The sequence below is a fragment of the Athene cunicularia genome (assembly GCF_003259725.1).
Source record: "Athene cunicularia isolate RWA chromosome 3 unlocalized genomic scaffold, athCun1 chr3_part1, whole genome shotgun sequence".
Lineage (NCBI taxonomy): Eukaryota > Metazoa > Chordata > Aves > Strigiformes > Strigidae > Athene > Athene cunicularia.
This window is the reverse complement of record NW_020799097.1, coordinates 26031891-26044992: the sequence shown is the minus strand read 5'-3', so window position 1 is coordinate 26044992 and position 13102 is coordinate 26031891. Positions and strand designations below refer to the sequence as shown.

The window sequence follows — 13102 nt, the reverse complement described above, 5'->3', positions numbered from 1 at the left end:
CTAACACTGCAGTTTTCACATTTTGCTGCAGCACTTCTCAGTGCAAAGACACCTCCCCCCCGGACCCACCCCACTTTTTACTTCACCAGTACTTTTCCCTACAGCACTGATTTCACTGGCCTACACAGGGGAAGGAGTAAAATGATTTAGCTAAATCCCACTGCTTCAGGAAACTAAGTGCTGAAGCTCCCACCAAAACCAATTTAGCAATTCAAAACAGCATTTATGCCTCAAAAGTGCTCCTAGGTTGAACATGTCAACTCCCACTCCTCCACCTCCTTTCAATGTCCAGCCCTTTTCAGCATCTGCAAACCCACATGTGCCTGAATTTGGGGACTAAAACATCCTTAGGTAATTATGCTACCACTATTGCTTGTCCAAAGGTGCAACTGCCATGGTTCATCTCAACATTGAGGTGCTCATCTCATGCCCAAAGCCAGTCCATGATGTATTAATCAGATATCATCACAGACCCAAGTCTCCTGATAGGCAACAGGCAATGCTCAGGAAAAGCAGATGTTACAAAACCAGGCGCTGCAGAGCACACCCAGGCACCAGAGACATTTCCAAGGTGCAACATTGTGGTTCAGCTGGAGGAGGGCAGAGCAGGACGAAACATCAGACCAGTGGACCAAAAATGTAACCTTAGCAGATGCAAAGATAAAGAAATAAATTTGAAGAGTAACGGGCTGTTGCATATAACCTTCACTGAGAAGTAAATGGTTGCTGTGTGTCTCTTTTTAAGTGTTAAAAATTAGCTTTCGGTTTCTTTGTGGGTTAATAGTTTCAAATACCTTAAGTACTCACCATGCCATATAATTCCTAGCTAGTCATTTAGGTCATTTTCTAAGTAACTGATTTCCACACACAGCAAACAAACATCATTGTACTTTATCATGATTTTTCTCTAAGTCAGATAAGTTCATTTCTTGAAATGAAAACAGCAGCAAATAAAACATTTTAAATTTAGAATTACTGTTTTAAAACGTCATTAAAACTGATTTAAAACATTCTTAATTTTCCAGTACAAAACCACACAAATTGTAATTTATAGCAATAACTTTCTGTTCTTGAAATCTATATATTTAAAATTACACACATTTAATTAGAGAACTGTTTATTGAATTTAAGAATGTAACAAATGTTGGGATGTTTAGTCATGAACTACAGGGAGGAAAATGAGCTGTTTACAGTCTTCTGAAGATTGTTTCAAGATCACATGAAATAGTGCTTTTTCCATATATTCAATAGCCGCTTAAAATAAGCATCTGAACTGGACTTGAAAGACATTTACAAGGAATTCATATAAAGAATTTAGTGTATGATAGCATATGCAGTGTGTTCTAAAGAGTAATCATTGATTACATATTTGCTCCTAACCTTGATCTAAGAGGCCCTGATGTAGATGATTCATGGGTGAAATTGCAACATTACACCATATAAAATTACAATATTAATAATACTAATGATGATTAAAAGATTAGTAATAGTTATGCAATGATTTAGAGTCTCCATTGGTTTCCAAAACAACCATTTTGAATACTGAATATTATTTGACTCATTTTACTCTACATTTAATAAGCTGAAGCACTAAAATCTCTCTCCTAATTTCCACCACCCCCCCAGATAAAAAAAAAAATGTGGCTAGGACACATCCCAAAATGTCCAGATTCTTTCAGAAGGCACAGCCACACTCTGAACAAGTCTTTGTCTCTTCTTCTGAGATCAAAAGCTGCTGCCCTGAACTCAGAAACACCTAGTAATGCTTAAAAATACCTTTGGGTTCTGCTTCAAAAGTGAATGCTGGTTTACAAAACAGCTTATCAGCTCCCTTCACATTTTCTGCCACAAATGTTGTCTCATACCTGCATAGCCAAATACAAAACCACTGTTCTTCATGCTTTGGCATCTGTTCTGCTGTAGGGCAGTATTCCAGACACGCCACACAGATCATCACTTTACCTAACACAGTCTTTATGCGAAAAGACGGATACAGGTAAGTAACAACAGATTTACTGGAAATTAATGATCGGCTCACTCAGACATTGTTTGAAATGGGTTATCTGCTTTTGAAGGGACTTAAATATTTTGGGGATCATTGACTAACCCTCTAAATTGCTTACATGCAATGAATATTTGACAACTTCTTGGAATAGACATGTAAGCTGCTGGATATCTATTTAGAAATGGTACCCTCTCACAGACATCAAAAATAAGAAAATAAGGTAGCCACAATATAAGACTACGATACATCACTTAAAAAGGAAGACAAACAGCTTGGAACTGACTTACTGCTACGCTGAGATAGCTCAGTGAGATAACTATTGACATTTAATGTAAAAGCTGTTATTTCAAAGATAATTCCCCTATTGGAACAAATTGTTCTTGTTTAAGAAGTCTGAAAAAAGACAACTGAACTATTTAAATCTTCTTCTGCATCATTAGTGAAGGAACATCTAAATTGGTATGATTTCGTATGAGAAATAGTAAGAAAAACAGAACTCATGGACATTAATTGCAACATTATAATATACAATTTCATAGACAAATAATGTTTTATAAGAGATATATAATATGCAATAAAAATAAGACTATATAATTCTGTTCTTAAAAGCATTTCCCATCAAGAAAGTTATGCATAAAAAGAGATTTTTTCAAAATACTAGGTTCAAAATTTCAAATGAGAGTAAGATCTGAATTCTAAGAATATGTAATATTAATTGTTGCACCATAGTATATTCTGAAAATCAACATCAGCATGTCAAAGCACATCCTGATACTGCAATGTCTGGTCTCACACTGCTCCCAAGCCTTACACTGTGGAAAGCATCATGAAATTTATTCCCAGACTTTTTCATGACGCTCACATCTGCAGAAACAATGACACACAGTGTTCCCAGGAAGTCAAGTGGTCCGGTCATTTCTGCTTCTAAAAAATTACTAATATCAACAAATTTTGGTGTTTTTAAGAAACAACTTTAACTTGTCCCTAGTAATTTTGAGAGTGCCACCCACATATTTTATACAGAAGATCACTGAAGGTAACTGCTCTTTTGTTCTGATCATATAATATCCTGATGCAGCTGGTGGTAGTGATTCCAAAGCACAATCACCATTTGAGAAGAAAGAAATAGCTCATAATCCTCTTATTGACATTTATGTCATAACACGTATAAAACAAAGGCAAAATTAAATTTGTTCAGATGATCTTACTTTCCAAACTTTAAAGTGCATTTTTTCAGATGTACATTCTTACAAGCCATAAATACTAGAGCCCCTGAAAATCCCAGAAAACCCCTCACATGACACAGCACAGCAAGTCACTGACAAGGTTGGCAACCTTAGAGCCCTTCAGCCCTGACTTCTGCCCCTTTGAAACCAGGGAGGAACTGAAGGTTGACTTCATTACAGGAACAATCTATCATCATAATCCTTCAGTGCATACATTTTCACAGAAAAAATACACTGCAAACTAGGATACCTTGTTATAAAAAAAACAAAGAAACAAAAAAAAATCCTTCTTGTTGGATTTAGCTACTCCTCTCCTGACAAATAAACCACTGACAATGTCTTGGGATTTTTTTTTAATATGCAAATATCAGTGTCAGTTCACCTAATAGATTGTATGTAACTGTATATATTATATATAACATAATTATAATGAAAGCTGCTGTATTTTCAACTGCGATCGGTTTCATGTGAAAACATTATCCAGAGAGAGAAACAAACCATGTCCATTTCTCTGCTGGCATTTCAAATACAAATACTTTGCATTTTGCTATTGTTGCCTCAGAGCGAACGAGAGCGCACAGTTTTGGCTCAGGAGCTTTGCTAGGAATTACCATCTCTTTGTTTGATTATCACTTAGTTCAGTTAATGTCTGGCTTTTGATCTGAATGTATTTCAAGGTGCATTTACTAAAGGAGGATATTAAATTACTTAGTTCTTGCTTGAGGCTGAAAAATCTAATGATTTTTTTTAGCATATTTGTTACATAAAATCATCACCAACAGCTATATTTGTAAGTAGTAAAATGGTGATAAATGTGCTGTCAGTAACTTTTTATGAGATGTATGGAACCACTATGAAAACAATTTTAATTCTATTCAACAGGGGGAAAAAAATTTGATGGCTCTTTCCAAAATCTTCAATTTTAAGTGGTTCAAGTGAATCCAATTGATTTATTTCACATAATTTAAAACCACAGCATTTTAAAATCCCTATAATTTTTCCATGTTTAATTTCGAAATTTTCTTCACAATCCAGATAAGAGACATGAAACAGTAAAGACAGAATGGTAATGACTCAATTTCAGAGACAAATGTGAAATTGTCTTTTAGATTTCTGTAAATATGTCAGTTCTGGAGTGTGAATCCACTCGTGAACAATTCAAGATATGAAAAGCTTCAGCCGGCTGCTTTTCACTTTTTAGAATCCTGAACAAACTAAAAGCTGTTGAACAAAATTAATTTTTCACCCAAATTCAGCAGATATTCTTTTGTCCCTTTTCCTCAAGAATGGATCTTCATTAGTTCAATCTATATTTAATAATCCTTTTAAGCTTACTAGGTAGGGATGAATATAGTAAAAACGCCATCAGAAGTGTTTTGCAGTAGGTACTATATGTCACCTTCAGGCATTTGGAAAAATACTTCTCAACAATGAACTATTTAATGCAGAAAGATTACCTGTATGACCATCACATTCAATCAAGATTAATCTTGTCTTAAAACAACATCAAAGAGATTTGATGACAGGATGACCACCACCAAAACATAAGATGCAGTTTTTGCTACCGGACAAGACATCCAATAGTTCAGCCATCTATTTCATGATAAACATTAAAAAACTAGATGCGAACAAATATTTCTTGTGAAAATCAGAACCATTGTGGAAAGCCTACTTCTGAATGGATGTTGGCCCGCAGATTCGGTTGTGCAGTGTTGTGTATGCTGCCATGGCATTTGCGCGGCTGCATTACAGTAACTCCCCTGCCTTGGCACACCAGAATGTGCTCCCTGGTCGCTCTCCACATGGACTGGCCCAGCATTATACTCTTAGAAAGGCAGAGAAGGCTGCAGAGTGCCTACTACAGCATTTAGCATGCAGTGCGGTGGGTTGATAAGCTAGTACACTTCTTTTTTCCTGCCACAGGCAGTCTTCTGTCTATGGCAAGAAAAAAAAAGAGTATTAGCTCTGCTCCCTTGATACAACAGGACTTCGGCAGTTGGGGTAGTGCTCACCTCTGAAGAAGAATCAACGGGAATCAAAGGTTTCAGATGGTCCTAGAAACTAAGGACAACCAGGCATTGCTCCATTTTCCGTCCTGTTAGGAAGTGGTAGGTACTCAACAGTGCCTCATCACTTTCCTGCAGCACAAACTCATTCCACACACAGGTTGTGTTTCTTCAACCTGCCTTTGTTAACATCACTGCAGCAGACTATATATTTACAATGTGAAATATAAGCCACCCTACTCCCACTTCTCCTCATACAGTGGAATCTTCTCCTCAAGGGGAGATGAAAAAAACCAAACATTACTTGACAGAGACTTGATGCATTACACTTCTGCTAATAGTCAACAGTGCATTTGTATGACCATATTTTTTATAAAAAGACCATATTTTTATAAAAAGAGAAAAAGTAACCACTGCCTTCCTTGGGAGAGATTTTTGATAAAATGCCCTGATAAAGTTAATACATTTGCTTTTTGGAGAAACATCAATTAAGTTATTGCATCTTTGCTGCCACAACACCAGCCTTATTTCAGACAAGCAGAAAAACAGATGCCCTGATATTTCAATCATTTTCCTTTGAAAGACGGTTTTCTCTGGATGTTAGTGCCTAAGGTGTCTAGACTCAATGTCCAATATGCATTTGGGAAACTTATTTTGAAAAGCAATCATTAATTACCAGCCTTTAAATAGAATCTAATGGTGTATCCAGAGAGGACAATATGGGCAAAACATACTGGAATGTTATGCATTTCATAGTTGATACAAAGCAAACATGGAAGCATGCTATTACTTGTCTACCTGTTGCCCTCAAAGTCTAGCTCATTTAACATCCATCTTCTTTCTTCCTTTCATTAATCACTTCTTTCATTTTATTCTGTTTATTGTCAAGTAGCTCTGTTTCCAAGAATTCATATCAGAGTAACAGATTTAATGCCACTGTTGTATTATTGAGTGCTTTCAAAATTCAAAGGACAGTGAATTGAAAGCAGTAGGTTTATATGCAAGAATGAGGAGGTCTTAATGATAAGCACAGTCTCATTGTGTATCCATTTTAAATGTGTTAAAAGTGTTTTACAGATGGAAAAAACTGTTAGCATAGCTTCAAAATCAAAGAATGAAAGAAATGTTGTTTGGAAGGGACCTCCAGAGGTCATACACTCCAGCATCCAGCTCAAGGTAAAACTACTGCCAAAGCAAGGTTGAGTCAGCCATGGCTTCATATAGTTGAGGCCTGAAAATTTCCCAGAGTGAATAGTTCACAATTTCCCTGGTTGTTCCAGTGCTGCCCTACACTTCTAAAGAAGCAGCTTTTCCTAGTGTCTGCTCTGAATTTCAGTGTTAGCAGCAGCGACAGTGAACATCTTTCCAAGTATCACCCATAACTTACTCTCACATTCCTGAGGAATATCTTTTGAAAACACATTATTTTTTTCAATAATGGTCTCTATATCTAAAATTATGTCTGGAAATGGTTTCTTGCCCATTCTCTCAAGGTACCATTCAGGAAAGTACCAAACCAATACCATACCACAGACCAATCTTTTGATTTAACTCAATTCAAGAGAGTTCCAGTGTCTAAAAACATTTCCCAGAATGGTTTTAATTCATTAGCAGAGGCTGTCTCTCCATGCCAATGCTCCTTTCTTTGCTGCCTCCCCTAAAATGCAAACATTTGAATTGCCCTGCATGACTTTGTTGCACCAGCTGATCTAGCTGTTACAGGGGATTTTATCTTTCCTCACCCCAAAAAATTAAAATACACAACTGCTACTTGTTTCTTAAGAGACTCTTTAACCATCACATTCAAGTCCCTTGTCTTCTGAATCCCTGTGTGAGATTGCATGGCAATGTTTCATGTAACCTCCAGCCAAAAATGCGCTGATGACATCTCTCCAAGATAGCTCTTTTCCCACTGACACAACCAAACCTACCTCAAGCATTCCAGCAGGGCCTCTGTATGACTGGCACTAGGTTAAAGAAAAGGTAGCATAAGCTCAATAAGGCGAGACTTAAGTGACAGAGGATTAGAAAGGGAGGCAGACCAGGATTCAGTGCTTCCTGCTTGCTTTGGTCCTGTTTAATGTCACATCAACAGTGCTAAAAATATGCTGCTACTTCAGTCTCCAAGTTTATTCCTTCCTCCTTCATGATCACTTGCCAGAGTAATCCATGTCTTCACACAGCCAGGTAGGAATGCCTCAACTCTAGGTATACAAGAGGAAATACTAATCCTCTAGCTGGGGTGCTGTCTCAGCCACCTCCTTATACCTGCACAGCAAGGCACGATTGCCTCCATGCTAGGATCTTAGCTGTTTCTTGCTGTAACCACTACAAAGCATCAGTCCTGATCTTCAAAGCTCAAGGATATTTGAAAGTGTCTCCCATAACCAACCTTTCTAGCCAAGGCTGCTGTTAATTTGGGGTAAGGTTGCACAAAATGCCTTAAGTGTGACAACTCACCCGACTGAACTCAGCTGCATGAGAGAAGCTCCCAGAGGAGGTCACAAACCTCTAGAGCAAGAAATAAAACTTTCCTCTCAGATAAACAGGAATCATTTAAATGCATACACACATAAATCCTTCTCTGACTCTATAGTAAGTATGTGTGTTTATTTAGTTTCATACACAATGCTTGAGATGAGCATGCTGTTCATACTTCAGTACTGAATTATCAAACAAGTATGGTAGGCAATGTATTAGGTGTGTTCTTACAGAAGTAGAAAATACAAAGTGAAGAGTAAACCAGTTAAGAATTTAAACCAAAGAAATCTTGTTTTACCTCTCATCTTTACCCTCTCATCCGAACCACATAAAACTGGCAGCCTAGCAGCCACCAGCCTGTCCTCTGTTAAGGAAGAGAACAGGCAAAGAGGATGAGGGATTTGAATCTGGCAGTCCTCCATATATATGCCACAGTCTTTCTCACAGAGTGTAACTTGCTGAAGCATCTATACATTCTGTACTCCAGGTTGTATCACTGTATTTCACCTCTTCTGAATCTCTGCCATCCTTACCCACAGTGATTATCACCCCTCTCTCCAAAGAAAAAGATGCCTGGCTGAGCTCAGTGGTGGTGTTCTGTGATCTTACATCACTGTCCTGGCTAGATGCACACAAGCATGTAGACCCTGAGCCGTGCACGGACGTGAGATACCTGATGCACGAGGAACCTATGGATGTTCTCATCTCACAGACTCCAATGCAAGTTGCTTCCCTTGAGCAGCAAGTGTGGCACTCCCATCCCAACTTTTCTAGGCTCACTTCCCCCACCCACTGCAGTGAATCTGGAAGAGTACTTGCTTGTGGACACCAGCAGAGGTTCAAGGACTGGTGTGTCACATTGGCATATGCACGGTTCCTCTCCAATGCCACGGGCAGAGGCAGCTATTCTGTTGTTTCTCAACCACAGATACTTGTGCTGTTGCTAAAGATGATCCTGTTGTCCAGGCGTTGGACTCCCTGTACCTGCACAAAGAAACACTTGCCCTTCCCTCAACTACTCTTAGTTCCCTGCTGCTTTGCACTAAGAGCTTTTGCTGCACCTCTTTGACCGGTACTGCAGGCACCCCTGCTCACTCAGCTGCCCACTCTAAGCACCACAGCCACTATTGGGCAGCCAGCAGTACCTGCTTGGAGAGCCTGGCACATACCCGGAGGTAGCATGACAGAGCACTGGCCATGGGATCCTGCTCCTGGAAAAGAAGGGACAGCCTGAGCCCTGAGGCTGTGCTACTTACTGTCTTTGCTCCTCTGCCGCCAGCCCTCAGCAGCACAAGACTGAAGGTGACCTGGTAGAAGACGTCCCCATGGTGGGAGCATGATAGTACCCACTGCCTCCTGACATGCCCACTCCCACTAGCCTCCACCCAGCTCTCCTCTTTTCTCCTGCTCTTCAAACAACCCTTTCTATACCGTACTCACTTCTCACCTGGTTTACACATAGCTAAATCAACAACTAAATCTGCAAGCAGGGCCAGTCATCACCATGTTAGTCACCATCCTTCATTCTGTTTGGGCTCCCTTAGGTGGCAAAATTCAGGAAATGGGCTGTCTTCTCTTAGGAGACTTTACTTTCCACACTTCCCACAGAGAGGACCAGATCTTGACAGGACTCTGTCTGTTCTTACCAGTGTACAAAGATTAATCCTAATTTTACTTGGGTGGGCTTGATCGAAACTGCCTCCCTCTGTATGAGCTGTATCCACCTATTGTTTGTGAAAAGCAAATGGTAATTCTCTGAATGAAGTCCTGAAGCCCTTTCTTGTAGAGTACATCTTCTCATCCAAAAACTAACCTTAATGCCATTTCAAGCAGAGCATGGCTTTTTTTCTGATCCATATATTCATTTGGTTTAATTTATTTTCTCTATATGAGTGTCCTTTACTGCTACTTAATGTAACAAGAAAGTAAAAAACCCCCTTATAATGCAAACTAAATACGAAGATTAAATGTTCCCTCGTAAACATACCAATGTAACATTATTTTAAATGCCATACTTCATGTGCTGTATTTTCATGGGGAGAGAAGAGATCAAATAGAAAACAGGCAAGTGTGAAATATAATTAAAATAATTTAAAATAACAGAAGCAATATGCATTAACAGAGGAGAACTTCAGAATGTACACAGACTATTTTGAGCTGAGCCATCATTTCAATAGGGAAACTCTAGAATTACTCTGTCCTTCTGAGCTACGCTAAAATCAAACATATTAAAAGGAAAATTGAGTCCATCTGCTTAGTCCAATCTATTTTATAGTGAGTCATTCTATTTTCCCAACACAAAATGGGTCCTCCATTATCTTCCATTTCCACAGCCAGCTGCACACAAAGACTCTCTTCAGGATTCTGGCTGCTGAGGAGCGGGGCTGCCATTCAAAGGGACCATGGCAGCCTGAAGGAATGTGCCGACAGGAGCATTATGGACCTGGAAAGGGAGGGCCCCTGTCAGTGATCCAGGCTGGGGTCTGACTGCCTGGAGAACAGTTCTGCTGAGGAGACCTTGGGGATCCTGATGTGCAGCAAGCTGAGCCTGAGCCAGCAGTGGGCCCTGGCAGTCAGGATGGCCAACAGCATCCTGGGCTGTGCTAACAGGACCAGAACCAGTAGAGTAAGGGAAGATACTCAGCACTCACTAGATTACATCTAGAATAGGACACTCAGTTTGGGGCAGACAGAAAGATAGGAGCAAGTTCAGTGGAGACCACCAAGATGGTCAGGGCTAGAGCACTTGCTCTGTGAGGAGAGGCTGAGGGAGCTGGGCTTGTTCAGCCTGTAGAAGAGATGGCTCCTGGTGTACTTTACAGCAGGCTCAGTCCCTGTGGGAAGTTATTGAGGAGCTGAAGCCAGGGCTTTTTACAGCAATGCATGGCAGGAGGAAAGAGAAACGGACAAAAACTGAAATGAGAGATTCTGACTTGATAAGAAGAGAAACCTTTCTCCCCATGAGGACAGCCCAGCAGTGAAAGAAGTTGCCCAGAGGTTGTACAGTCTCCATCCTTGGAGGTTTTCAAGACCTGATTGGATAAAGCCCTGAGAAGCCTGGTCTGACCCCCTGAGCTCCCTTTGCATCTGAGTTATCCTATGCTCCTGTGAAATACACATTAAAAAAATGAAGTCTCATCCAGTTATATAAAGTATCCATATATAAAGTATCACCCAGTTTATAGGATGTAATATTGAGAATGGATGCCTCATGGCACCTATAATATGAAATAGTTTATGTATTTTCTATAGTGAAGTTAAATATATGAACAGACATCAACAATAACATGTATAAATAGTATTTGTATCAGAGATTGACACTGTTCCCACGCAGTGTTTGCACACTGACCTGACCTGCATGTAATAAAGAGAAAAGGGCAGAATCAATAAAAGCCCAGGAGGTACAAAACCAGGGAAAAAAATGTGGGAGCAAAGTGAAATCCATCTAGCAATCAGAAACAAAGGCATTAAGACTAAATAGGCAAAGAGAGACTGAGGTGGGATGGAGAGGAGGCGAGGGTTTGGCTGTAAGGGTCAGGGAAAGGAGTGGGAGAACTGGCATGGAGCCAGGGCATTCCTCCACTGTCAGCAGAGCGAAGCGAAACCCACTGAACCAGGGCCTCCTCCATCCCCCTCCCTGAGCACCCACAGGGATGTGACCTGACACTGCTAACAGGAATGCTCTCAGTTCGACGTGTTAGGGGGATTCAGTTTTGCAACTACTGAACAGCGGGTGACCTGGCACAGGCGTTAACATGGCTCCCATCAGTGGCGTCCTTGTTTGCTCCAGTTTGCCATTCTTAAAATTAGTAAATGATGCACACAGAGAAAGTCATCAGAGGATCATTAGAGTTCTAAATGAAGCGTTCTGCATTTTGGAAAAGCCTCACTTAAGGTTGCCTGCTCAATTCGTTGTGCATCAGGAAGTAGTCTGCAATTAGATATTCATACTGTCTGATTACATTGCTATATATTTTCTCCACACATGACCTAGAACAAAATTTCAAAGGTGTCTTTTGAAAAGTTTCCTGAAGCTTTGGTGGATTTTACAATTGTTTTTAATTTTGAAGAATTTTCCTTATATTTTATATATCAGCCACAAATTCAGAATGAGGACACTGTCTGAAGTATTAATTCATTAATGAGAACATGAACAAGTAAAACATTAGATAATATTCATATTATAACTTCATGCTGAAGATTTAGCAATGTTCTTTCAGATACTACTCTTTAGATAAATACTTCTTTTAATAAAAAAAAGAAACAGTATTTTAAGTCTAGGTCATTACTTTCAGTTTCAGCACTTCCCCTATTTCCAACCCAATGCACCTTGCCTTGGTGACGTATTTAAAACTATTAACTAACACACAAGCTTGCCAAGTCTCACTTAACTGAGGCTAGTAGTGGCAAATGCTGTGATTACACAAGAGTAAATGCTGGCCCACCATGAAACCAAATCAACACACCACCACCACTATTTAAGATAATTGCTAAAAAATTCAGGGCTAATTCGTTTCTTACGAACAGCGATGGCCACCTTTCTTCACAGCTTTGCAAAGCCAAGAATAAACTGCCCTTTTTGTGATATCAAGAAAATAACCTTGCTAATGCAAGGAAAATTATAAATTGCATTTCAAGCCTACACTAATTATGAATAAGCTGTGTTTTGACTGTTTTCACTTTCTCTTAATAATTTGTTTGATCACACCTCTCTTCAGTGAGCTCCAGGCATCCTCCAGACACAGGCAAACAATTTCTTCTGCCATCTACTGATCTAAAGTTATGAAAAATAATGTACAAAGACATGAAATAGTCCCTCAAGAAAAATCTAAGAAAACCACAGACTATTGGCTATCAGTCTGGGTTACAACAACAAATTGAAGTTGAACTAAATTTCAGGTTTTGCACTTCACATGCACATAAAACGCATTCACAAATTTCTATAATTTCCACATAAATTTACCATCATAATTAATTTAACATACATGAATGAAGTTTTAATCTTCAAGGCCAGTGGTTAAAGGAAGCCGGGAAATACTCTTATAAAGTACAACAGATTGTTCGCCTTTCATTCTTACCATTAAATTAAAACAAAACAAAACAAAATTTCTCAACATCTTACCGTTTGCTTTTCTTCTAAAGCTTCTCTTCCTGAGACTTTTCTTTCATGTTTTCCTAACTCCATTTCCCAGGGGAAAAACAACCCACCCTAATATCCTGAGCAAGTGATTTAACCTGACTACATGTTAGATATCCCTGTACTTTTGGAGTCAGGAGAGAGAAGTATCAGGCTGCACTGTGGTGATTTCTGGTCAGTGTGTGTTTCCATTTATAGCTGTTGAAAATCCACAAATAGAAGCGTGGAGAGAGGGCAGGCAGCTGCC

The 13102-nt window shown here is 39.4% G+C and overlaps 1 protein-coding gene across 5 annotated transcripts in view; it reads right to left on the bottom strand.

Annotated features, from left to right (window-relative positions):
• Positions 1-13102, bottom strand: part of MLIP (muscular LMNA interacting protein) — a 119636-nt gene extending 106534 nt beyond the window's left edge. For 2 of the 5 annotated variants that reach the window (XM_026845031.1, XM_026845032.1), the window contains exon 1: positions 12841-13093. In XM_026845031.1, the coding sequence (XP_026700832.1) occupies positions 12841-12903 (63 nt within the window). In that variant the 5' untranslated portion in view covers positions 12904-13093. Of the gene's footprint in view, positions 1-12840 lie in introns of all 5 variants that reach the window. The other 3 variants (XM_026845030.1, XM_026845035.1, XM_026845034.1) reach the window with 3 other exon arrangements.